The sequence below is a fragment of the Hemitrygon akajei genome, chromosome 5 (genome assembly GCF_048418815.1).
Source record: "Hemitrygon akajei chromosome 5, sHemAka1.3, whole genome shotgun sequence".
Lineage (NCBI taxonomy): Eukaryota > Metazoa > Chordata > Chondrichthyes > Myliobatiformes > Dasyatidae > Hemitrygon > Hemitrygon akajei.
In genome coordinates, this window is record NC_133128.1 from 40,118,023 (window position 1) to 40,144,652 (window position 26,630).

At 40.6% G+C, this 26,630-nt stretch overlaps 2 protein-coding genes across 5 annotated transcripts in view; one reads left to right on the forward strand and one right to left on the reverse strand.

Moving 5' to 3' along the window:
- The window catches only part of LOC140727663 (SH2 domain-containing protein 1B-like), a 225,657-nt gene that overhangs the window by 121,470 nt on the left and 77,557 nt on the right, over window positions 1-26,630 (reverse strand). For 2 of the 3 annotated variants that reach the window (XR_012098895.1, XR_012098894.1), the window contains exon 2: window positions 25,783-26,085. The exons of the other annotated variant lie outside the window; for it this stretch is intronic. The gene's annotated coding sequence lies outside the window, so the exon portion shown is untranslated. The remainder of the gene's footprint in view (window positions 1-25,782; window positions 26,086-26,630) is intronic. 3 annotated transcript variants of the gene reach the window in all.
- Window positions 1-26,630, forward strand: part of LOC140727662 (E3 ubiquitin-protein ligase DZIP3-like) — a 94,551-nt gene that overhangs the window by 27,177 nt on the left and 40,744 nt on the right. The window contains exons 8-17 of one of the 2 annotated variants that reach the window (XM_073045298.1): window positions 252-374; window positions 3,655-3,756; window positions 5,659-5,751; window positions 6,888-6,931; window positions 8,046-8,152; window positions 9,268-9,543; window positions 10,362-10,673; window positions 12,234-12,890; window positions 14,867-14,905; window positions 15,409-15,491. In XM_073045298.1, the coding sequence (XP_072901399.1) occupies window positions 252-374; window positions 3,655-3,756; window positions 5,659-5,751; window positions 6,888-6,931; window positions 8,046-8,152; window positions 9,268-9,543; window positions 10,362-10,673; window positions 12,234-12,890; window positions 14,867-14,905; window positions 15,409-15,491 (1,836 nt within the window). The remainder of the gene's footprint in view (window positions 1-251; window positions 375-3,654; window positions 3,757-5,658; window positions 5,752-6,887; window positions 6,932-8,045; window positions 8,153-9,267; window positions 9,544-10,361; window positions 10,674-12,233; window positions 12,891-14,866; window positions 14,906-15,408; window positions 15,492-26,630) is intronic. The other variant, XM_073045299.1, reaches the window with a different exon arrangement.

The following is a 26,630-nucleotide window of genomic DNA, read 5'->3' on the forward strand; positions in this document are numbered from 1 at the left end:
TATAGTAACTGTTCTTGAACCTGGTGATTAATTGGCTAAACTTGAAGTTTGTTATAGAAGTGCAGAACCCAGATGATATACAAGGCAATTCAGCCTACCAAATTTTTGTGATTTTTTTTTTTTTAAACAGCTTTTGTTCCCTCACTCTTTCCCTCATCCCAGTAGATTATTTTTCTTCAAATGCCTATCAAACTGATCAGCCAAAACTGGAATGAGGTGCATGTTATTACTCTGCTTCTCTCATCCTTTAGGTGAAAATAAATGAATATATTGAAAAGTGCACTGATCCTCCCGACCCCATAGCAACCTGCCAACATTTAAGTTGTCAAGGATATTACAAGAAGGAAATCTATCCGTCTGACCCTGATTACAAGGTACGGCTTCGTACATATAGAACACTTACACACAATGAGCCAAACTTAAAACATCTCTTCTGTCAGTTGATTCGTGTTTTTGACTTGCTAATAAGGATTGTTGCCAGATAATCTCATTAATCAGATGGAAGTAGTAATGGGATGCTGTTTCTGAATGTAAGGAAGCAATTTTCATGTAAGGATTAAACTGGAATTTAGACTAGATTGCAACCAAGAACTGGTTATTTTATTTGGGCATTAATTCTTGTTCACTGTTGAAGAACTGGAAACTGAGCAATTTGATTGTCTAAACACAAGAGATCCTGCAGATGCTGGAAATCCAGAGTAACACACACAAAATTCTGCAGGAACTCAGCGGGATAGACAGCATCTATGGAAAGAAATAAAGAGTGAAGGGTGTTGGTCCGAAACACCGACTCTTTATTCCTCTCCGTAGATGCTGCCTGATCTGATGAGTTCCTTCTGCATTTTTGTGTGATATCTTGATTGTCTGGTAATTTTCAAGTTGCTTTGATCATCTAGTGAGGATCTGATTGTCTCAAAAAGCATATTAGTTTAAGTATCTGTTTCTGTAAGTAGAGGTATGATTCACACAGCTTTCTGTCCGATTTATTCTTCACCCAATGAACCTAAGTTTTGGTATTGATTCTGAACAACAGACCCAACGAATTCCCCATCACCACCAGTCTCCTCTGTCTGGTGGAACTGGCCCTCACTCAATAATTTATCTTTCGGCTTATCCCACTTCCTCGAAACCAAAGGGGTAGCCATGGGCACTCACATGCATCCCAGCTATCCCTGTCTTTTTGTCTGCTATGTGGAACAGTCCATGTTCCAAGCCTACAGCGGTATCACTCCCCAACTCCTCCTACACTACATCAACTGCATTGGTTCTGCTTTCTGCACCCATGTTGAGCTTCATCAGCTTTGCCTTCAACTTCCAACCTGCCCTCAAATTTACTTGGTCTATTTCTGAGCGCGCTCTCTCCTTTCTCGATCTCTCTCTGTCTCCAGAGATGGAGACAATTAATCTATTGATATCTTTTATAAACCCACTGATTCTCACAGCTACATGGACTATACCCTGTGTAACACTTACCCAACAGGCTGGTATATGTCTAGGGGAAAAGGAGATCCAGCCACTCACCAACCCCACCTCCCGTACACGCAGGTGCTGTGAGAATCAAGTTTATGCCTCGCGCCCGCCAACAGTATCAAACCCACAACAAATACCGGTATGAAATACACTTTAAAGAGTTTACTAAAATTAAAAGAGTATTAGGCAATACAATATATATATATATATATATATATACAAGAAAAAAACAAAAGGCGCCAACTTATCAAAGTTCAGTCAGTTTAGTGCACTCGTTGGAGCTCAACCAGCGAACCATTCGACTCCTCGTCGCTTGCCCCCCGACTTCCACGTCTTCCACCTCGGACTCCCCGGTGGTCTTCCGAGCGCACGTCCTCCTTCCTCGGCGTCTCCCTCCCGACTCCCTTCACCCCCAAGCCCGCGCAACCCCTCCCCCAAGTTCCCAGCCTCACAAAACACAATAACATTCCCCATTGATTAACAAATGAATACAATTACCATATCAGCCATTCTAAAGCGAAACAACGGCGAGAGAAACATTTAACAGACAAAGAAACATTCCTACTCGTAACAAACCAAAGAAGCCCTTTTTAGTAACATACACAGGACATTGTACACCTGTCATTTGTAAAAATTTCATCTCCTTTCCTAGTTCTTCTGACTCCACTGCATCTGCTCTCAGGATAAGGCTTTTCATTCCAGGACTAATGAGATGTCCTCCTTCTGCAAAGAAAGCAGCTTCCCTTCCTCCAACATTAACGCTGCCCTCACCCACATCTCTTCCATTTCACACACGTCTGCTCTCACCCCATCCTCCTGCCGCCACACCAGGGACACGGTTCCTCTGGTCCTCACCTATCATCCCACTAGCCTCCACATCCAGTACAGAATTCTCCTTAATTTCCACCATCTCCAACGGGATCCCACTACCAGGCAAAACTTTCCCCCCTCCCCACTTCCAGAGAGATTGTTTCCTACACAATTCCCTTGTCCATTCGTCCCTCCCCACTGATCTCCCTTCTGGCACTTACCCTTGCAAGCGGAACAAGTACTACACCTGCCCCTACACCTCCTCTCTCACTACCATTCAGGGCCTCAAACTGACCTTCCAGGTGAGACCACCACCAGCTGTGGGGTCTCTTGGGGTCACTTATTGTATCTGGTGCTACCAGTGAGGCCTCCTGTCTATCAGTGAGACCCAGTGTACTGTAGACTGGGAGACTGCTTCACCAAGCACCACTCCTCCAGAAAAAGCGGATTCTCCCTGTAGTCACCTATTTTAATTCCATTTCTCATTCCCATTCCGATGTGTCAATCCATGGCCTCCTCTACTGGCGTGATGAGGCCACACTCAGGTTGCAGGAGCAACACCTTATATTCCATCTGGTGGCATGCACATCGATTTCTTGAATTTTCAGTAATTGCCCCCCCCCTTCACCAGTCCCCATTCCTGTTTTCCCCCTCTCTTACCTTATCTCCTTACCAGGCCATCACCTCCCGCTCATGCTCCCCCCTTCTCCTTTCTTCCATGGTCTTCTATCCTCTTCTATCAGATTCCCAATCCTCCAGCCCTTTATCTCTTTCACCAATCTGCTTCCCGGCTCTTTATTTCACCCCTCTCCCTGCTTCACTTATCACCTGCCACCTTGTACTTCTTCCTTCCTCTTCCCCTACCTTCTTTGACTTCTCCCAATCCTTTCTAATCCTGAAGAAGGGTTTTGGCCCGAAACGGTGACTGTTTACTCTTTTCCATAGAGCCTGCCTGGCCTGCTGAGTTCCTACAGCATTTCTGTGTGTGTTGTTAGGATTTCCAGCATCTGCAGATTTTCTCTTGGTTATGATTCAAAATAATTATGCATGCTTTTCTTCCTCAACCACCTGTTCTTCCCATCCCTGGTAGATGTGTCTTGTTCCCATTTGTTCTCCTGTCAACTGTTCTTGGAATGAGGACAAGGAAGTGAAGGTGTTGAGGCTTCTTCAGTGTAGGTGACCCTATGGAGTGGTGCACAGAGCCAGGCATATCGAGGGATGGTGTCTCAAAGAGCCACTTTGAATTAGTTGTACTGCATGCTGCAGGGACACTGCAAGGGACTTTTTCATGAATTCTATTCTAAATAAGATAAGAAAATGTAATACTTATTCTATGAAATTTCAGAGGTCTGTACCAATTTTGTTACATTTCAGGGTTATGTCGAACTTTCTTGTGACAATAATTGTGTCATGCAATATCATATGACCTGTTGGAAAAAGTTAAGAGATTCTAACTACCAGGGGCAATCTAATCAGGTGAGATATATTCTGATCGCTGACTCCTCTCATTTCCTCTTTCCCTACCCCATCTCGTCATCTTCCTTATTTTGATGAATTTTCCATACTATCACTTTCTATTTCTTTTTAACAGATGAAGAGAAGAAACCCAATGCTTCTGTTATATTTATTCTATGAAACAAAAATATCTATAAGATTGTAAGAGTGCAGAGAAAATTTACAAGGATGTTGCCAAACTTGAGGACCTGAGTTATAAGGAAAGGTTGAATAGGTTAGCACTTTATTCCCTCGAGAGTAGGGGATGTGATCGAGACATACAGCATTATGAGGGGTACAGATAGGGTAAGTGCAAGCAGGTTTTTCCCACTCAGGTTGGGTGAAACTAGAACTAGAGGTCATGGATTAAGGGTGAAAGGTTAAATATTTAAGGCGAACAATTAGGGCGAACCATTTCACTCAGAGTGCTTAGATGGTGGAAATGGTGGATGTGGATTTGATTTCAACATTTAAGAAATGTTTGGATAGGTACGTGGATGGGAGAGATATGGAGGGTCTTCTGGTTCCCCTCTTCCTGCCTCCTTCCCACACTCGGTCCACAATAGAGACCCATATCAGAATCCAGTTTATCATCACTCACATATGTCATGAAATTTGTTCTTTTTTTGCAGCAACCATACTTTTTAGTACAGTACTCTTCAAAAATCTACAGCACCCTAGCTAGATATACTGTACATGCCTAAGATCTTTGCACAGCACTGTATGTTGATGGATTATATCTGACTCCATCTATATTTGCAGATATTCTTTATCTACTCAGTAAATGTAATGAGGTACACTTTTAAAAAGCAGAATGTGGATCTGTAAGCAGTGACACTTGAAATCACACCTGGTACTGCCTGTAACAATATTTGGAGCGTCATATAAAATAGGGAATGCAGAATATACTGAACAAGTCTGAAAATAACTATAGGGAAAGAGACAGTTAAGGTGTCGAATTGATCCTTCATGAGAACTGTGAAATATTAGAACGGAAATTGTAAGTTGCACAGATGGAGAGAAGAGTGAATGAATTAGGTAGTGGTGATACAAATCGAAAAGAAAATCTAGTTAGAAGAAGATAACAAGTAAGTAGAAATAAGTAAGACCTGAAATATTAGTGAGGAAGAAATGAGTAATACTGAAAGCTGGATACTCTAACGTTGAGGCTTTATAAGGCTTCATTCTGACTGTGCTTGTAATATTATGAGCAGTTTTGATCTTATCTAAGAAAATGATGTGCTGGCATTAGTGAGGATCCAGAGAAGGTTCACAAGATCCAGGAAGGGAATGGTTAATGTATGCTAACTATTTGATGGCCCTGGATCTGTACTCACTGGAATTTAGAAGAGTGAGGGGGAATCACATTGAAACCTATCAAATATTGGAAGGTCCAGTTAGAGTGGATGTGGAGAGGATGCATCCTATAGTGGTAGAGTCCAGGATGAGGAGGAAAATTTTAAGCTAGAGGGTAATGAATCTGTGGAATTCATTGCCGTGGAGACCAAGTTATTGGATGTATTTAAAGCAGTGGCTGATAGGTTCTTGATTAGGCAGGATTTCAAAGATTAGGGGAGAAGGCAGGAGAATGAGGTTGAAAGGGATAATAAGTCGGCCATGATGGAATGGCAGACTCAATGGGCCAAATGTCATAATTCTGCTGCTTTGCCTTATGGCTGTGGTCCGGGTGCAGAGTCGATGGGACTAGGCAGAATTTTAGTTTGGCATGAGGTAGAAGGGCCCAAGGACCTGTTTCTGTACTGTAGTGTTCTATGATTCCTCTTCCAGATTCTTGTAGACCATATCCAGTGAAGGGTGAGAACGTATGTCACATTTGTTTAATAAACTGTATATTCAAATAAATGTGTTTTTCTTTCTGCACAGGATTTCTGTTTAATGAATTGTATAAACAGTGGTTGCAAAGGGATAATCATAAAACTTATGATACACAGTGCTGCAGGAAGCACACAAACAGAGGTAATTACCAGCAATATTGCATTGTATGTTTGACTGTTAATGGCCAGAGTGGTGTGAATGAGCTTTGAGCATTGGCCCTTCGCTTCAGAAGCCTATGTCTACATTTTCTTGCAATACACAAGGGATGTTGGGTTCATTTCTTGACTGTGAAATGAATTTGGCTATCAGTTTGGACTCGATGTTGTATCTGGATTTTAGTCTTATTTCATGTCATTTCAAAATTTTCTGTTTGATCTTTTAGAATCAAATTCCGATTTGGCTTCAGTTTTTGGCATTTCTTAAGCATTATGAACCATGTTATTTGGGTATTAGTGCAGGAGAGTTTTATGGCATTACTAACCTGCTTTGTTCATGTGCTTCCCTATATGGTTGCATTAAATCTTGAGATATGTAAAGTTGAAGGAATGGTGAGATTGTTATCATGCAACGTTCTTTGCTGAATCCTATAGACTGGATTGTACTCGACCCCACTCAAGTCTTGCGTTCACCACCTACACCCTTTCCTGGCCTTCGCAGTTTTCGCAGCCCCACAGGTCCAGCAGAAATTTGAGGTGTTCCTGCCCCATGGGGCAGGGCAGTCCCTGAGCAACAGCCTGGCCCCAGGTAGCAGATCCTGGGTCCTACCCTGCGAGGATCAGAAATGTTTATTTCCATCTCTTGACATTTGACTGTTTAAATCTTATCCTTCCTGACTTGTCCCTCAAAGCCTTTTGCTGTAGCATAACTCATTTATCTAATTCTTGTTCCAGTCTCTTATTAACCACCTTTTATCACTGCACATGGATCAAATTCATGATCCTCGTTGTCACAATCATTCACTGTCTCCATCCTTTAGCACCTTCCAGACAACCTTGTCTTTTCAAACCAGATTAAAACTGATCTGTCTTCATCTTCTGATTTACTACAGATACTTCAGTTACAATTCAACTTGCTTTTGAAAATAGGAAGACTAATGTCAGCACAAATTATCATTATCATTAATTTGTGATCTTTTAATAGCTATTAGTTCCTTATCTGAGCTTGGCTTTCATATTTTTGACAGATTACTTGCTGTGTAATGTCGAATTATTGTGGTGTTCGAGGTGAAGGTCTTTATTTTTAAATAGACCTGTATTTTTCTCAATGTTTTCTTACAGTTTGAAGTGAAGATTCCAGCTCAGCAACCACAACTTTCCACTATGTAAGTATTTTTAAATATTTAAAAGCATTTGTACTTAGTTTTGTATAATAAACTTCCCTGGGGAACTTCATATGCTGAAAAAAAATTTTGTAAGTTCAGATAATTTGAATTAATGGCTTGAAGCACAGTTGATTGGTTAAATTTTGTACATATTTTGCAAATCTTAGAGAGGATGTAGCAGAATGTTTACGTTACTGGAATAATAGAACTACGCAGTACTCATGACATTATTTTCAAGCTTGGTGCATCACCTGGGGAAACTACATTAAAGCTGAAATAATAATAAAGCACTTAACTCTAATATAATTTGAGGAACTGCCGCATTAATATGAATTTTATTTTAGTTCACTAATATTCATTAAATGAAGAAATGAATGCTTGATTTGTCCGGTTTGTATGTGACTTTAAACCCACCAGTGTTGTCTCTGCCTTCTGAACTGATCTAACATGCCACACATCATAGGGAGGGATGGGTAATAAGTCATAAGAGCTATACAGCACAGAGATAGGCCCTTTTAGTCACTATGTCTATGCTGTCTGTTGTCCATATCAACACTACTCCCATACTGCCACTTTGAGCTTTGCCCTCTGTGCCTTGGTGATTTCTGAAAAGTAATGAGTGTCTGCTTCCAGTGCCACATTCCAGAATCCAACCCACCTTAATACAAATTGTTAAAGAGACTAACAACATCAGGAGCCCTACATGGAGCTCAAGAATTTATGAATCGAGGCACTTCATAGCAGGGTTATGAGCATAACTCCGAGAATGAAAGATTTTCATATAAGGAAAGGTGGATCAATTTGGCTCAATGCTTATTGTAGTTAAGAAGAATGAGAGGTGAATTTATCACAACATATATGATTGAGGAGACGTGACAGAACAAATGCTGAGAGAATGTTTCCTCTGGAGAAATCTATGACAAGTTTCAAATGAGGAATCACCTATTTAACATAATAGGGAGGAACCTCATCTTGAGAGAGCCATGAATTTTCCCCATAGATAGTAATTGCGGCTGAGATGAAGCAATAATAGGCAAATCAGATCTGTGATCTTATTGAGTGGCAGATCAGGCTCAAGCATACATGTGACTTACTCCTGCTCCTAATTCTAAAGGAAGAATAAAACAAATGATACTGATGCTCCTGAAGAATCCAGTAAGTGCCCTGAGAAGAAGAATACTGAGATGGCAAAGGAAGGACTACATCCATTTTGTTCGACAGGTTTGTCTGGGTTGTTAGTTGTCTGTCCGTCTGTCTCTAACAACCCTGTTTTTATCTCTAAAAATAATGCCCCTTGAAATACAAATTCTCAGATTTTGTTTGGTGGGACGAAGGTGGTTTTTTTCCCCTCTCTGTACGGAGTGCCCTTATTGTACAGGTTACCATGAAGTTCTAAATTAAAGCTGAACAATGTTCCTTATATTATGTATATTTATTTTGTTCATTATGTGTCATGTCATATGACATTGTGATCGTGATCTTTCCGTGACCATGATTGGTCTTGGCACATTTTTTGACGGAGGTGGTGTTTCATGGCGGCCTTCTGGGCAGTGTCTTTATGAGGTGGGTGACCCCAGCCATTATCAATACCCTTCAGAGATTGTCCGCTTGGTATCAGTGGTTGCATAACCAGGACTTGTTACATAGACAAGCTGCTCATACGACCATCCAACACCTGCTCCCGTGGCTTCACGTGCCCCTGATTGGGGGGAGGGCAAAGCAGGTGCTACACCTTACCCAGGGGTGACCTGCAGGGTGGTGAAAGGACGGAGTTCCTTACACCTCCTTTGGTGGAGACGTACCTCCACCATGCCACCCACAAACATTTTACAGCTTGTATGTGCACATTTTGTCACATTTTAATCCTTTGAAATATAAGACCACAAGGTTATGAATTTGTTATTATTTTCTAAAAATAATGCCCATCCAAATCACTGGAGCATATTACTTGTTCGAGCATAACACTCACTCCAGATCTTGTTGGGTCCAAAACTAAAAGCTGACCTCTGCCAGTTTCAGCTTGAGGACTTGTATCTGAGCCTGAAGAGCCGCCCAGTTTTGGCTCCAGTCATGATTGGGTGACTGGGTTCTGCAGTAGATTCTCAGATTGCAAAGTAGGGAGCCTTTCCTATGCTATCTCCATTCCCCTGGCTTTTTCAGCCGATCCTTCACAGCCCAGGCTGATCTAAGCTGAGCCCCAGGAATTAAAAATCTAATTTTGTTGGGGTTCTCTCGGGATTCTATTAGCCAATCTCTTCTTGATGGAAAGGAATGTTAAATTACAGGCTACCTTTATTTTTATTTTTTATGAAATCCTGTTTTATTTTTCCTAACAGTCAAATGTCGCCTATTTGAAGAAATGGCTAAGAACAGAAAGCTGATTGAAAATGCAATCTGTGAAATTGAAAACACATCAGAACTGTTAACGTTGTGTAACTTGAAAGAAGTACTTGCCGAGAAGAGCAATAAGATTTCTGCTGAAATCATTGTAGACCGTGTTTTGGAATGGAACTGCAATGTTAAGATACGCCGCTTCCTAAGTCTGCTTAGAAATCAGGATATCTCTAAACACCAAGAACTCTGGGAATGGCTGAAGCTCATCTTGGAATTGAGTAAGATTTGGACTTTAATTTGCACTGAATTATCACCACAGACAGATTATACCATAGACATTTGGAGATATAGATAGCATTGACTTTAATTCATAAATTAACTCTTGAAACATTTTTCTGGACCTCAGGTTGACTCAAGAAGTTGGGCGGTAGGAGACAACTTGTGATTCCACATAATCTTGGGGATATTTACATTTTGCTCAACTGTCTCAAAACCAGATTTATAAAAAATTTCATTGGTATAAGAGTCATTAATTTTGCAGCTCCCTTCATTATCACCATGTGTTTAATTACCAGCTTTAGAACTGGGTTCTTTCCTGTTCAGGTACGAACATTTTTAATTTCCATTATTTTCATAATTTTACTTTGTCATTGCTATGAACTCCCTTTCATCAACTCCACTACTCATGTTCTCAGTATTATTTATTTACTTATTTGTTTTTTTTGTTTCTCTCCTTTTGCACATTAGTTGCTTGTCTTTGTGTGTAGATTTTCACTGATTCTATTTTATTTAATTGTTCTACAGTGAATGTCCTCAAGAAAATGAAAATGGTGTCATTCATATATGTGTACTTTGATAATAAATTTGTTTTGAACTTTAAGTTGTTTTGATTGTCATTCCATTATTTTCATGGTAATGACAGAGCCTGTCATTTTAGTTCACTTTTCAAACACTATAGAGCTTATCTATATTTTAAAATGATTACAAAACTTGTAGGTTAACCAGCAAAGTCTAAAACTCAATCCATCTTTTTGTGTCTGAATGAGATTTTCTTCTCAATTATATACAAGTATTGCATGTTTTCTTTTCCTTTCAGGTGACCAGTGCAGTTTGTACTTCTTATTTAGTTATAAGAAAATCTTGATTCAAGTCCTTAATGAAGCAGGAGATCTCGTTATCAACATTGCTGAAAAGCTGCTGTCTAGGAAAGCTGTAAGTGAACAGGAACTAAAGATATTGACTGCAGCTAGGCATGACCAAATATCACATATTTTGATGGAGCAAATGATCACCAATAAGATGCTTTGGCAAATTGGTGAGCTAGTGTTTCTTCTGGCTGAACAGCAAGATGCAATTCCAAAACTGAAGCCTTTATTTGAAGAATTTAACCAGGAGTTTGATAAGTTCGGTAAGTTGGAGTTATTTTAGTTTGGTACATTTATTCAAACAAATGCAGTTTCAGTTTCAAAAATGTCAAAAAGAGCACACGAGGACACTTCTACCTCTGTGGAGGTTCAGGTGATGCGAGATACCGATGGACATCTAACAGTTCTTTTTTTCAAGCAAATTGGTTCTTGTCTCCAAACTTCCCCACAAACTGCACGCCTTTTTGGTAAACAAAATTTTGTGAATGGTTTGCATAGTGAATCGGAATCATCAAAATGCTCCCTTTACACTTGACTTATCCAGGAGGGCAATAGTGCTGGAGTTAGCCTGAGTGACTTTATCTTTGCATTGTAGAGAATGGTACCCCAGGTGAAAAAAAAGTTGTAACTGTAACTTATTTTGTGGAATTTAAAGGGCTTGCTTACCTAAAAACAAAATGGAATCTAACCTGTGTCCAGTGTAAGTCCTTGTATTCATTTTCTGTTTTTCTGCCTACCCCCCCTCACCACCACACGTGCACACACACACACACCATTCATGTCTTTCTCACTCTGGTGCTTGCTTGCACCCTCTTTTTTTGTACAGATGTTCTATTACCCCTACCCTATGACGGGTGGTACTGCAATTGCTGCCCTTGCAACTCCTCCGACTATGTCCTGATCCTGGCCATATTTCTCACTTCAGTATTTCTCATGTCAGTATTGCAAATGAAGGACATTTGGATAACTTTCTCCAGTTGATGAGATGTGCTGCTACACCCTGACAGTATAAAGCCATCTCCATCTGCTCAGTCCTGCAGCTCTGGATGTCAGTGCCTGACAGATCCCGAGTCCGGTAGCTTAGGCTTTCAAATGGAATTTTACGATGTGGCCAGCCTGAGATAATGGAAGGACAAATCCAGCAAAATCCTAAGTAGCATTCTGGTTCTACCAGCCTGCACTAAATCTGGGGGTAGAGTGGGCGGGGAGAAATTAAAAGACTGACAGAGTCCCATGATGCTGCTTTAAGAATTGTAAGGATACACATATTATAAGTTGTGGTCACCATAAATTATGATCTGGGCAAGCAGCAGTACTATGCGGGTTCTAATCTATCTTACTGATAGGAGAACCAACACATTATACACAGATGAATGTAACAACAGTAACTTGTTTAATTACCTAAATAACTGGGATTTATAACAAAAATAACAGCATGTTTATAGCCATTCCTGTAGGATTTAATTTCTGAACAAGTAAATGATAAAAATAGAAAAAGCTGGAAATAAAAATGATTTATTATGAAAGGTCACTGTCCTGAGTGTTAAAACTTTCTCTGTGGCCACTGCCTGATCTGCTGATTCTTCCAGCATTACTTCACTCAAATTGACATCCCTGGCAGTACCTTTGTAGATACAGATAAATTAACAGTTTAAACTGGTACAATTTCAAGCTAAAACTATGGATTTGTTAATGATCTTTTCATGGTTGCAGATTTGTAATTATGCTTTTAATAAAACTTGTGTTTTGTATGTCTAAGGTATTTTGCAGTTAACTACAAATGATGCACACAGTAGCATTAACAATTATGTGTTGACTTTTAGACAAAGGCAGTGTCCCTAATTTTGGAAATGCTTTACCCATGGATTCCTTTTCCAAGGACCTGGACTATTCATTATTTTACCGCCTTCTTCATCTGCTCATAATAAAGGGCACTGAAGTCGTTTTACAGATATTTGATCGGGCGCTACCACCTCAAGTATTAAAGAGGGAATTACTTAAAAATAAACGCATTTTAGAACCTTACCATAAAGGTGCTTCAAAGGCCATGGTAACCACAGGGGAATGGAGTTTACTTTATCCACCTAACAACGAGCAACCCAACTCCCAGAGGTTCGACATCACTTTGCTGGCCTCACTTATAAGACACCTGAAGATCCTTCCCGCCCCCCGCAGAGGGTGGGACGCTGAGCCTGCAAGCAATGACCACAGCAAAAGCGCAGCCATAATCCACCTCTGCAACTTCCGAAACAAGCTCCTTTTCGAAACCCTGAACACTGGAATTAATGAATCTGAATTTGCTGTGATGTGGGACAGAATGACAGAAATCCTTGAGAACCTTGGGGCAGATAAGCAAGAGCTGCAGGAGCTGAGGAGTTTCCCTGTTGAAAAACTGTGGGAGGATCACCATCGACTGGCCGGTTATCTGGGAAAACCTGTGGCAGATGTCATGCAGCTGCTCTTGTCGTTTGTTCAACAAGGTACACGTCAACAAAAGCAGAATACTCTATTTTTGTAACAGAAACTATCGTAGCATATTTTGCACCTGTCAAGTACTAAGCATTGCTGACTAGCCCAGTGATTACTATGGCGGAGATCACTGAATCTTTTGTTTCTTTGATTTCTACTCAAAACTTCCTTCTATTCGTCTTGTTCCAATGAATAATTAACTTTTTTTTTAAATAGTGTTGGACTTTTCACTTTAAACTTCTCTGTTTATTCTATTAATCTTGCTAGAGGAAACATTCCTTTAAAATAGTCATCAATACAGGCCGAGTACCCCTTATCTGAAATCCCAAAGTGCAAAAGCCTCAGAAATTCTAAATCTTCTTGAGCAGTGACACGATGTCACAAATGGGAAATTCCACAAGCTGCTGGCAAGGTTCCCTGGCACTGCACAGGTCTCTGGGCCTCACAGACAGTTCTGAGAAATGACCTTGTGTGGTGGACAGAAATTAATGAGAAATAGAAAAACACTGGATAAAGTGAAAAATTAAGATCTCGATCATGTTTGGTAACAATAGATTCGGCAGAGTCAGGGTGAAAACATGCTTCTTAAAGGTATGCTGATTATGAAACAACCTAAGATCCATCACGACAAACTGAAAATTGAAGGTAATTGTGAATATTTAGCAGGCTAGTTGCAGAAATTTAAGAAAAGACAGCATTAAATGTTTAAAGATTTTAGAAGTTAAAGGTAAAGCATCTACTGATCACGAAGAAGCAGAGAAATTCATTGGAGTTTGCAAAGGTCTAACATCAGAACAAGTCTACAATTCTGACTGTTTTTATACCTCATGTAAAACCTGAAAGAAATGTAAAATACAAATACAAAAAATGGCATTGTAGGTGGAGACTGAAAGCCTGCTGTTGTTCAACAGCTGATTCAGGTATTCTCTCGATGCTGCTTTCGTTACCCTGCACACAAAGACTGCTTACTAGTAGCGTAAATTCAGAGTCAGAAATGATGGCGATCCCAAGCTATCTCATAATTTATTCCAAAATCTGAAAAATTCTTAAATCTGAAACACTTTGGCCTCAAGCATTCAACCTGTATTTATAAATTCATGATGTTGTCGAACCAGATGCAGATTCCAAACTAGTCATATAAACTGAGCAGTCTGAACTAAGATTCTGTCAAATGCCCTTTGCAAGCACATTAATTCAGATTCAGATTCAGTTTATTGTCATTTAGAAACCACAACTGCAATGCAGTTAAAAAATGAGACAACGTTCCTCCAGAATGATATCACAAAAGCATATGACAAAACAGACTACACCAGAAAATCCACATAACGTTTGGCAATCCCCAATCCAGAGTCCGGAGAGGCTGCTGCGTATTAATATCGCGCTACCGTCTTAGCGCGTTCCCTGGAAAGGAGCTCCAAATCCACCAGACAAAACAAGACCAAAAACTAAAGCTACAAGACCTGCACAAAACCACATAGTTACAACAGTGCAAACAATAGCATAATTGATTAAAAAAAACAGTCCATGGGCACAGTAAAATAGTCTAAAGATGTTAAAGGACTATAAGTTCAAAAGAAAACACCACACAGTTTCTACAAGTTAACACTGCACTTACATTTTCTTTATTACAGTAAATAGAATAAAGGATTGGGAAAATGATGATACTTGTATTTTAGCTAAAGCCACAATTACATAAAGAAGTAAAATGGATTTGGTCCTTGAGCCAGCTGACATGAAATATCGTAGAATGAGTCTCCTTTGCTGTTTTGTTGGTGTTTAGGGTGTTCAGTAACTAATCTCTTTGGATAACTCGGTAATATCAAGCAGTTATTTTAAGTGTCTAAACTAAGTACTAAAAAGTAACTCGTGGAATCCAATGTTAACAGTCAATTCAAAAACACTTATGTAACTTGTCGGCCGTCATTCATCTAGGTATCACTGTACAACCCATCAAACTTAAAACTCACTCGCCCTTTTGCTTCTGTAGGAATGACTGTACAATCAAAAGAAGCTGCAACACCAAACTGTAAGTAATTAGTTACACTGAAGCGTTTTGGAATAACATGCATCTGCCAATTTTAAAATCTTCAGTATAATAATGAAACAAGGTATCTGAGATTTGATAATACTGCCATCAATTTCGGGCTGTGTTCACATTCACTTTCAATTGTACTTTCTACTAACGCTATTGAAGATAGATTTTTAAATGAGTGCAACCTTAGTGCCCACTAATTCTCTCGTGATTACTGCCTACCAAAGAAACTGCAGGAGGAAGGCTGTTGTCCTTAAGTAATTTTCTGGACAAGGTGTTAAATGGAAGTCCTGCACACTTTCAAAGGACTGGGCTACAGCAGTCAAAAATCCAACTTGGAGCCCTATAATCCATTGCTGTCATGCAGAAACGAACAGCATGATGCAAGTTGGTCACTCTTTTCCTAGTCTAAGGGTGGGAAACTGGCAATCAGTAGGTGGTCTATCTCACTATGATTAAACAAGGTTATGTTAACCAATGGCTATTTCTGTTACCAGCTGTTTTACCTGCACTTCCTCCTCCACAAGAGATAAAAGAAAAAGTAATGGAGTCAGAAGACGGAATAGATGATCACTCAGGGGTAAGAACAGCCGCTTGCAAACTATCATTAATTTTGGAGTCTATAGACTAGACTTTAATAATGAATGATATGTTTCTTTCAACTCCTAGAATCCAGAAAAAGAGATGGAATGTTTTTAACAGTTGCCAAAGCCACTTTTCCAATTTGGTTGCCTTGGTCAGGACTTTCCTGCTGGCTTAATACCAATTAACACTTTTTTTTTGCAATGCTGATGAAACTGATAAAGTGAACAAATACTTCACAGACACCATTCCTCATTGCATTCATTCATGCAATACCAATCTGCAAAATATCTTTATTTAAACCTTTCATCATTCAGATATTTAATCAGGTGCAGTGATCAAAACCTGGATTTCTATCTTTGCGTTGTTCACATTTTTTTTGTTAATCCTAGTAATGCCCAGTCTGCAGTTCAGTGTGATATGAACATCACCTTGCTTATTGTTAAGTAAGTTGTTTGTAAAAGAAATATTTCGGAGTTCCATTTAGAGCATATATGTCAAACTCAAGGCCCACGGTGGAATTATCTTTGGCCCGCGAGATAATATCTAATTACTATTAAAGCTGGCCCCAGTAATCGAAGCGCTTATGGCGTATGATATGGCTAATGCTGAGTTTATTCAGGTACCAGGTTTTCAGGGTTTTTAGTGTTTATTCGGCAGTCTTGCTCGGCAGTCTTCTTCATAAGAAACGGAATTTGTAAAGTGAAACACTTTGTAGTTATAGCAGAGACTGAGACACATGAGAGCAGGCTGAAAAAACGGAGGCAATGAAAGCTGCGTTCGCACGCGTCCGACTGATCCGGCCTGCATGAAGCTGCATTTTGCTCAATCTGGCCCGCGACCTAAAATGAGTTTGACACCCCTGATTTAGAGGATCATATAACAGGTCAAAGGTTTATGAAATTATTTACGCCATAGAATCAGGACATGGAAGTAGGCACTTTGGCCCATCTCACCCATTCTGACCCAAAAGCTTGTCTACACCAATCCCATGTTATTGTGTTAGGCCCATATCCCTTTATTCCTTTTCCAAACATGTAGCTGTCCAAATACTGTGACTATAACTACCTCTAGTTCTTCCTCTACTTTTTTGGGTGGCGGGAGGGGAGACTGTGACCACCTACCCTATCTATGTCTTTCATAATTTTACAAGGCCATCCCTGAGATTCTGACATCCCATTCAGAACATCCCAGCCCATTGGATATCTCCTTGTAACTACAGTCCTCTACAACAGGCCTCATTCTGGTAAATCCCTTCTGCACTCTTCATAGTGCACCTACATCCTTTCTATAGAAGAATGAGATGGGGGGGGGGAGATTTAAAGTTTGAGGTAAATTTATTATCAATGTCCAGATATGTCACCATGTACTATCCTGAGGTTCATTTTCTTGCGGGCATTCACAGTAAATACAAGAAACACAACAGAATCATTGAAGAACTGCATGCAACAAAGTCGGACAAACAACTAATGCGCAAAAGATGACAAATTATGCAAGTACAAAAAAAAAACAAAATAATAGTAATAAATATTGAGAACATGAGTTGTAGAGTCCTTGAAAGTGAAGACTATTGGTTGTGGAATCAGTTCAGTGTGTGGGTGAGTGAAGCTATCCACTCTCGTTCAAGAGCCTGATGGTTGAGGGTTCTTGTTGATGGCCAAGGGAGGATCTCATTGAAACCTACCCGATACCAAAGGCCTGGATAGAGTGGACGTGGAGAGGATGTTTCCATTAGTAGGAGAGTCTTGGAACACAGGGCACAGCCTCAGAATAAAGGGATGTCCCTTTAAAAATGAGATGGAGGATATTTTTAATTCAGAGGGTAGATCTGTGGAATTCGTTGCCACAGAGAGCTGTGCGGGCCAATTTGTGACTCTTTATTGGTAAAGAGGTTGAGGGTCAGGGGGTGAAGGCAGAGAATGTGGTAGAATGGGAGAGCAGACTCTAAGCCTAATGGCCTAATTCTACTTGAATATCTTGTGGTATGTATCAATGGCTCCCAAATTGGGTGATATCATGCCCCCCCCCACCCACCCCCCCGGGAGGGCTGAAGGAGTAAGTAGGGGGGCACTCAGTAACAAGCAGGGCAGTTGAGGGATTACAGACTTATTTTAAGAAAACTACCTATTTTGAGCATTTGATCCTCAGTGCCCCATAAATGATTACATTAACCATGTAATCCCCTCATCTCTTGCTAATCCACCATTCTGTTGTCTTTGCTCAAAGCAATATGTCGAAAAGCAATGTGACACTTCTGTGTTTTGCATATCGTGAGAAATCTGGACTGAAGAAGTCGTGTTATTTCCAGGCTCGGCCCGCACATTATTGCCCTTCACTACTGTAGGGTACAGTGTTAGCCAGTACCATGCCCATATTCCAGTCATGCAGTTATGCCATTCCTATGAATTAGGGTATGCTATTTAATGGGGTAAAGTTCAGAATTTGCTCTTTTAGGCCATAAGATATAAGAGCAGAATTAGGCCATTTGGCCCTTTGAGTCTGCTCCTCCATTTAATCATGGCTGATCCAATTATTCCTCTCATCCTCAATCTCCTGCCTTCTCCCCATATCCCTTCACGCCCTGACCAATCAAGAATCTATTACTCTCTGCCTTAAATATGCATAAAGACTTGGCCTCCACAACTGCCTGTGGCAAAGTATTCCACAGATTCATTCCTCTCTGACTGAAGCAAATCCTCCTCATCTCCATCCTAAAAGGATTTCCCTCTACTCTGAGGCTGTGTCCTCTGGTCTTAGACTCTCTCACCATAGGAAACATCCTCTCCACATCCACTGTATCAAGGACCTTTCACCATTCAATAGGTTTCAATGAGGCCACCTCTCATTCTTCTGAAATCCAGAAAACCCTGGTCTAGCGGCATCAGATGCTCTTCATATGACAAGCTCTTCAATCCAGGAATCATTTTCGTGAACTTCCTTTGAACCCTCTCCAGTTTTGGCACATCCTTTCTTAGATGGGGGCCCACAGCTGCTCACAATATTTCAAGTGAGGCCTTGTCAGTGCTTTATAAAGTCTCAACATTACATCCTTGCTTTTTTATTCTAGTCCTCTTGAAATGAATGCTAATGTTGTATTTGCCTTTCTCACCACAGATTCAAACTGCAAATTAACCTTTAGGGAATCTTGCACAAGGGCTCCCAAGTCCCTTTGCACCTCAGGTTTTTATGTTTTCTCTCCATTTAGAAAATAGTCAACCCTTTCATTTCTTCTACCAAAGTGCATGATCATACACTTCCTGATACTGTATTCTATCTGCCATTTATTTGCCCATTCTCCTAATCAGTCTAAGCCCTTCTGTAGCTTACTTCCTCAAACCTATCTTCCCCTCCACCTATTTTCAATTTATCTGCGATTCCATCATCTGTATCATTGAATCGGTCCCAACACAACCTCTGTGGAATACCATTCGTCACCTGCAGCCAAGCAGAAAAGGCTCCCTTTATTCCTAGTCTTTGCATCCTGTCAACCAGCAATGGCTTTATCCATGCCAGAACCTTTCCTGTAATACCATGGGCTCGTAGCTGGTTGAGCAGTCCTATGTGTGGCATCCTGTTAAAGGCCATCTGAAAATCCAAGTACACAACATCAACCAATTCTCCTTTGTCTATCCAGCTTGTTATTTCTTCAAAGAATTCCAACAGATTTATCAGGCAAGAATTTCCCTTGAGAAAACCATGGCCTATTATATCCCTCCAAGTGCCCTGAGAGCTCATCCTTAATAATCGACTCCAACGTCTTCACAACCACTGAGGTCAGACTAACTGGCCGACAGGTTCCTTTCTTCTGCCTCTCTCCCTTCTTGAAGAGTGGAGTCACATTTGCAATTTTCCAGTCTTCGGGAAACTTTCCAGAATCTAGTGATTCTTGAAGGATCACTACCAATGCCTCCACGATCTCTTCAGCCACCTCTTCAAACCACCATGTGGTCCAGGTGATTTATCTACCTTCAGACCTTCCAGTTTCCCAAGAAACTTCTCTCTAGTAATGGTAACTTCACATACTTCACGACCCCTGACACCTGGAACTTCCACCATACCGCTAGTGTATTCCACAGTGCCGACTGATGCAAAATACTTATTCAGTGTTCGCCATTTCATTGTCTCCCATTACTACCTCTCCAGCATCATTTTCCAGCAGTCCAATATCCACTCTTGCCTCTCTTTCAGACTATAGAAACTTTTGGTATTCGCTTTAATATTAATAGCTACCTTACTTTTGTATTCCAGCTTTACCTTAATGACTTTTTTAGTTGCCTTCTGTTGGCTTTTAGAAGCTGCCCAGTTCTCTAATTTCACACTACTTTTTGCTCTATTTATATTCCCTCTCTTTGGCTTTTTATCCTGGCTTTCACTTCTCTTGTTAGCCATGGTTGTGTCATCTTTCCTTTAGAATATTTCTTCCTCTTTGGGATGTATATATCCTGTGCCTGCAAATCGCTTCCAGCCATTGTTGCTCTGCCATCATCCCTGCCAGTGTTCTTTTCCAATCAATTCTGGCCAACTCCTCTCTCATGCCTCAATAATTCCCTTCACTATAATACTGATACATCTGACTTTAGTTTTTCCTTCTCAAATTTCAGGGTGAATTTGATCATATTACGATCACGGTCCCTTAAGGGTTCTTTTACCTTAAGCTCTCTAATCAATTCTGGTTCTCGCACAACGCTCAACCCAGAATGGCTGATCCCCTGGCAGGCTCAACCACAAGCTGCTCTAAAAAGCCATCTCATAGGCACTCTAGAAACTCCCCCTCCCACAATCCAGCACCAACCTGATTTTCCCAATCTACCTGCATATTGAATTCCCCCATGACTATTGTAACATTGTCACTTTGGCATGCATTTTCTATCTCCCATTGTAATTTGTAGAACACATCCTTACGACTGTTTGGGGGTCTGTATACAACTCCCATCAAGGTCTTTTTATCCTTGCAGTTCCTTAGCTCTATCTTCAATGAGTCAACAGCTTCCTACCCTATGTCACCTCTTCCTAATGATTTGATTTCACTTTTTATGAACAGAACAACACCTCCTCCTCTGCCTTCCTGCATGTCCTTTCGATGAACTGTGTATCCTTGGACATTAAGTTCCCAGCTATAATCCTCTTTCAGCCATGATTCAGTGATGCCTACAACATACTTGCCAATCTGCAACTGTGCTGCAAATTAATCTACATTATTTCATATACTATGCGCATTCAAATATAACACATTTCGCTAGTCCACAGTCCAACTGAGATATTGTTGCCCCACTTCATGTACTTTCAAGTAGAGAGTCAAGTTTTGCTTGAGCTATGATAAGGTCATAATTTTCAACTTTATTGAATGCAATGCTTGAGGTTGGACTTAGACTACGGGCAATTGACCATGGTCAGTAATCCATAACAAAAATGGCAGTAGCAGACCAAATGAAAAAGAAATTTAGACAATGTAGTGTGAAATATGGATTTATACCAGCACCAAGCAACAAATGTGTCTGTTGTGTGGAAAAGGTTTTTTCAAATGAGGCATTGAAATCGCCCAGGCTCCATAAAAATTTGAAGAGAATACACTCTACTAAAGCAAACAAGAACTTGGCTTATTTTCAATCACCTTGTGGAAATTTTCAAAACAGAAAACATGTCAAAGCTTGTTTGTCAGCGCTTCACAACAAAACAGTGATGGCTTGCGTGTTTCATATATTTCTTTGCTCACTGTTAAGTCAAGAAAACCCCATACAGTTGGAGAAGAGCTGATTCTGCTAGTAGTAAGGGTGGTTCTGGGTATGGCTTTGCTTAAGTCCCCAGTCCAAATAATTAAAGCGATAATGCTCAGTGACAATGCTGTTCAAAAATAAATAGAAGAAGTGTCTGAGAATGTGGAAGATACAGAGTGCAACATGCTTAGGAGAACAGAATTCGCTCTACAGTTGGATGAGTCAACTTTGCCAGGCAATGAACCTGTGCTTCTTAGTTATATTTGCTTCATAAAAGATGGAAGTATGATTCAAGAGTTGTTATTTGCAAGGGGACTAGAAACAGGTACAAAGGGAGAGTCAATATTTTGGGTAGCTGAGTAATATTTCAGAAAGAAGGACATTCTGCTCACCAATATTCTTGCTCGTTCAACAGATGGGGAACCATCAAAGACTGGTTGCCAACTTGGGCTTATTACTTTCTTGAAAAAAAGCTATACCTAACATACTTATCATTCACTGTGTAAGTCACAGACAACATCTTGTCACAAAAATCTAAGTGATTGGCTGCAGAAATCATTAAATATTGTTATCACAGTGGTAAACGAAATCAAGTCCCAATTATCAACAGTTTCGAGATCTTTGTATTGAGGATGATGAACAGATTGAACATTTTCTGTTGCACACAGATGTCAGGTGGCTCTTTAAAGAGATGATTTTATGTGCTTTATGAAACTGTGATAAAGTTATTTGAAGACGAGTGCTTCGTTCAGTAATCAATTCAAGAATGTTTGGCAAGATATTGCTTATTTATCAGAATTATTTGCAAAGTTTAATGAAATCAGTCTTCAATTGCAAGGACATTATGTGAATCACATCAAAGTCAAATCAGTCATCTCCACATTTCTGTTCAGGTTAACCCTATTTAAGTGCAACACTGGCTGTTGCGACCTTTTCCAATTTCCGAGCCTTTCTGATTTGGAAGAGAAAGAAAGAAAACCAGATGATGATCTTCAATTATACTGTGCCCACCTGGGTGAGCTGTATGCGAAAGAGATTTCAGACTCTTTCCTTGATCCAAATTCCAGATTGGGTAATAAATCCATTCCTGAACACTTGTAATGAAGAATTCACAGGAAGGTATGGAGAAAGAACTAATCGCGCTGCAAAATGACTTTGCGCTAAAGCCAAGATGCAGAAAAATCATTTCAAGACTTTTGGTTGCAGAAAGAAATTTCTAAATGCCATCCTGCACTGCGGACAAAGGTCAAGATGTTCTTTATTGGCTTTCCAGCATCATACCTAGTGGAGTTCAGTCTAAGTAAGTCGCCTAGCAACTTTCAAAGCAATGAAATGGACTGCCAATTACTGAATGAGGGGATCTGAGATTCCTTCTGGGTGACATTCAGCCCGATGCTGAGAAGCTGATCTCACTTCACCAAGCCCACCCATCTCACTGAAAGGTGAAAAAGCAATGAAGTGTCGGTAATTGGCCTACTAATGTATGCTCTAAAATTGTTGATAAAAATCATTTTTACTGTAATTAAATAAAGGAATAGTTTTATTTGTAGCTTTAAATACATTTAAACCTACTTAAATTTTTGCAATTTGTCACTGATTCCAATTTGCACTTCCTATTTTCTTTCACCGTGCATCGTAAATCAAAATTCTTCATAGTTGTTACGCAATGACTGGAAAAAGAGGGAGGGGTGCTGGGACCCAGGTGGGGGTAACCCAAAGAAGGGCTTGGGAACCACTTGTCTGTAATATGGTGACCAGAACTGCACGCGATTATGCTTCTTCATTTTCCTATCCACTTCTATTGCCATTTTCAGCTAGCTGTGAATTTGCACTCCACGGTCCAATGTCCCTCCACTTACTGTATGTAACCAGCCAAGGTTAGATCAGAATCAGATTTAACATCACCAGCAAGTGTTGCAAATTTTGTTAACTTAATGGCAGCAGTACAATGAAATACATGATAAATAAATAGAGGGAAAAAACGGAGTTAACTAAGTGTGTGTGGTGTATATCTATTAACCAGTTAAGTTAAAATAAGTAGTGCAAAAAAAAAAGCAGAAATAATAAGTGGTGAGGTAGTGTTCATGGGTTCAATGTCCATTTAGAAATTGGATGGCAGAAGGGAAAAAGCTGTCCCTGAATCGCTGTATGCGTGCTTTCAGGCTTCTGATCTTCTTCCCGACAGTAACATCATGAAGAGGGCATATCCCGGGTGGTGGAGATCCTTAATGATGGATGCTGCCTTCCTAAGGTACCGCTCCTTGAAGATGTCTTGGATACGATGGAGGCTGGTACCCGTGACAGAACTGACTAATTTTACAAGTTTCTGCAATTTATTTCGATCTTGTGTACTAGTTACCTCCAACCTCCCCCCCCCCCCCAACCCATACCTGACAGTGATACCGCCAGTCAGAAAGCTCTCCATGGTACATTTGTATAAGGTTTCGAGTGTTTTAGTTGACAAACCAAATCTCCTAAAATTTCTAATGAAATCTAGCTACTGCCTTGCCTTGTTTAGAGCTGCATCGATATGTTGTGTCCAGGTTAGGTTCTCAAAGCTATTGACACCCAGGAACTTGAAATCGCTCCCTCCATGAGGATTTGTCTGCGTTCCCTCGTCTTGTTGTTGTTGTTAAGTGCCATCGAGTCATTGTCAACTCTTGGCAACCCTGTGGATAATTGCCCTAAATGAGTGTTGATCCTCACAAAGGTGGCTGTTTGTTGATAACGCTGCGTTCATAGCTGTCCTCATTTGGTCCATCCATCTGATTGTCGGCCTTCCACCGAGCACGATATCCTTTTCCAGGCAGTTGTTTTCTCCGTGGTGTGCCCAAAGTACGACCGGCGGAGTCTTGTCATTTCAGCCTCCAGAGGGAGACTTGGTTTGAGCTCCTTGACGATTCGTTTGTTCTCTGAGAGGTCCTTGAGATGTGTAGTATTTTTCTCCAGCACCACAGTTCAAAGGCTTCGATAAGCTTCCTATCCTGCTTCATGTGTGACTTTCACATCCGTACAACACCATCGCCTGCACAAGTTGAATCTCTGTATGTGGAGATAACACATCTCTGTTTCCGAGGCTCTTCTCTAAATCATGGCTACTCTACCAAGGACAATTCTTTGTTAGATTTCTTGACTGCTGACCTTTTCGGTTTTAATTAAGCTGAAACTGTCAATCACTTCAATTTCCTCTCCATCAAAATTAAAATTGGGAGTGCTACCAGTAGCCATAATGTTAGTCTTCTCCAGGTTAAGGTGCAGGCCCGTCTTAAAACTAAGTTCCTTAATGTTGGTTAACAGTTGCTTCAGGTCTTCCTCGTTTTGCAGCCAGTATTGTCGTGTCATCAGCGTAACGAAGATTGCTGATGATTCTGCCACCAATTCTCACCCCTCGTATATTCCTGCTTCTTTGAAGATCTGTTCGGTGTACAAACTAAACAGGCGGGGGAGAGAATGCAGCCTTGTGTACCCCTTTACGGATGCTGAACCACTCTGTTTCTCTTCATTCCGTTTGAACTGCCGCTTCTTGATTGATGTAAAGATTGCACACAAGGACAATCAAGTATTCCGGTACAGCCACGTGTCTTAATGTGATCCATAATTTGTCATGATCGATGCAGACAAAGTCCTTGCTGTAGTCAATCAAGCACATATAGATGTCCTTCTGGTATTCTTGTCTTCTTGAGAATACATCTCACATCTGCAATGTCGCTTCTTCCCCTTTCTTTCATGAAACCTGCTTTTGCACTTTTGGAAGCTCCCGCTCTAAATAAGGATAAAGTCTTTTCTGAATGATCTTTATTAAAATCTTGTTGGTGTGAGGAATGAGGGCAATTGTACGATAATTTCCAAACTCTGTTGGATCACCTTTCTTCAACATTGGTTAAAAACTCCGATTTCCTCCATTCACTTTGCTATGGCATTGTCTTCCAGATCAGCTGACAGAGCATCATCAATATTGCAACAGCTGCATCTGACTGCTGTAGTATTTCCATTGGAAATACTCTTCTCCATTCTACCTTTCCTGAAGTCCACAATCAGCTCTTTGATCTTGCCAGATTGTTGCTGCGACAGCACTCCACTGGCTGCTATATCTTGATCCTCTACGCTCTTTTGTCACCATCTGAAATTCTGCCAATAATGGTTGTATCCTCAGCAAGTTCACCATAATACACTACCTCTCAATAGGTACATTTCAGTAGGTACATTTAATGTCAGAGAAATGTATACAATATCAATCCTGAAATTCTTTTTCTTCACAAGCATCCATGAAAACAGAGGAGTACCCCTAAGAATGAATACCAGTTAAACGTTAGAACCCCAAAGCTCCCCCCCCCCATGCACAAGCAGCAGCAAGTCAACAATCCCCTCCCCCACCAGCAGAAAGCATCAGGGCCCTCCACCGAGCACCCAAGCGTGCAGCAAAGCATTATTAAAGACACTGAGACTTGCAGTACCCAAAGACTACTTATTCACACGGTAATTCGACATAATTTGAAAGACTCTCTCTCTCCCTAATAATAGAAAAAGAGGTGTCACTGTTTCACAGCGAGAGGGGAGACATAACAAACAACTCACTGATTTATGATGTTAAAATTTTGTTGCGTCACATCTTCCAAGCTCTGTGCCTCAAGAGTCGGCTCTAGACACATAGCTCCCAATGTTCTTTTTTCTCCCGCAAGGCTTCAGCTGGGGACACCGGCCTTGAATCAGCCATTCTCCAGAGCCAGACAAGTCCAGCACCCTGAAGGCACGCTCGTCTTCCAGGCCGCATCCTTGGCACATCGGAAAGCAGCCAGTTATGAGGCCCTGAGATTGGGTCCCCTTTCCGCAAAGAACTGAAGTCAGAGTGTAACTCCAGGTCAGGGTCTTCAAAAGAACCTTGAAAAGGAAAAAAAGGGATATCAAAGATGGAAATAGAGCTGTTTCCAAAGATGCAAGCAAGGGAGTTGCTGTTTAGTGCCATCTTAACTTTGCACCGCTTTTGGATTGATTTCCAGCTAATCTACTATATAATCCACATGTATCTTTAAGCACATGGCCTCACTATCTACAATTCCACCATACTTGATGCTGTCAGCAGACTTACTAATCAGACCCATGTCATTCTCTACAGGCGTCCCCTGTGCTACAGTCTGATGGGAAATTCACTAATCACTATACAAAAAAAACTGAGAAACAGAATAAAGTTTACTTGATATTTATGTGGAGAAAATTTTTTCGTTTATTTAGAGATACAGCGTGGAACAGGCCCTTCCGGCATGAGTCGCACCTCCTGACAATGAACCGTTAACCCTGGCCTTATCATATCAATTTACAATAACCTACTGACCTACTAACTGGTATGTCTTTGGAGGAAACCCACACTCTCCCGGGGAGGATGTACAAAACTCCTTACGTTGGACTCCAGAATTTAATTCTGACAC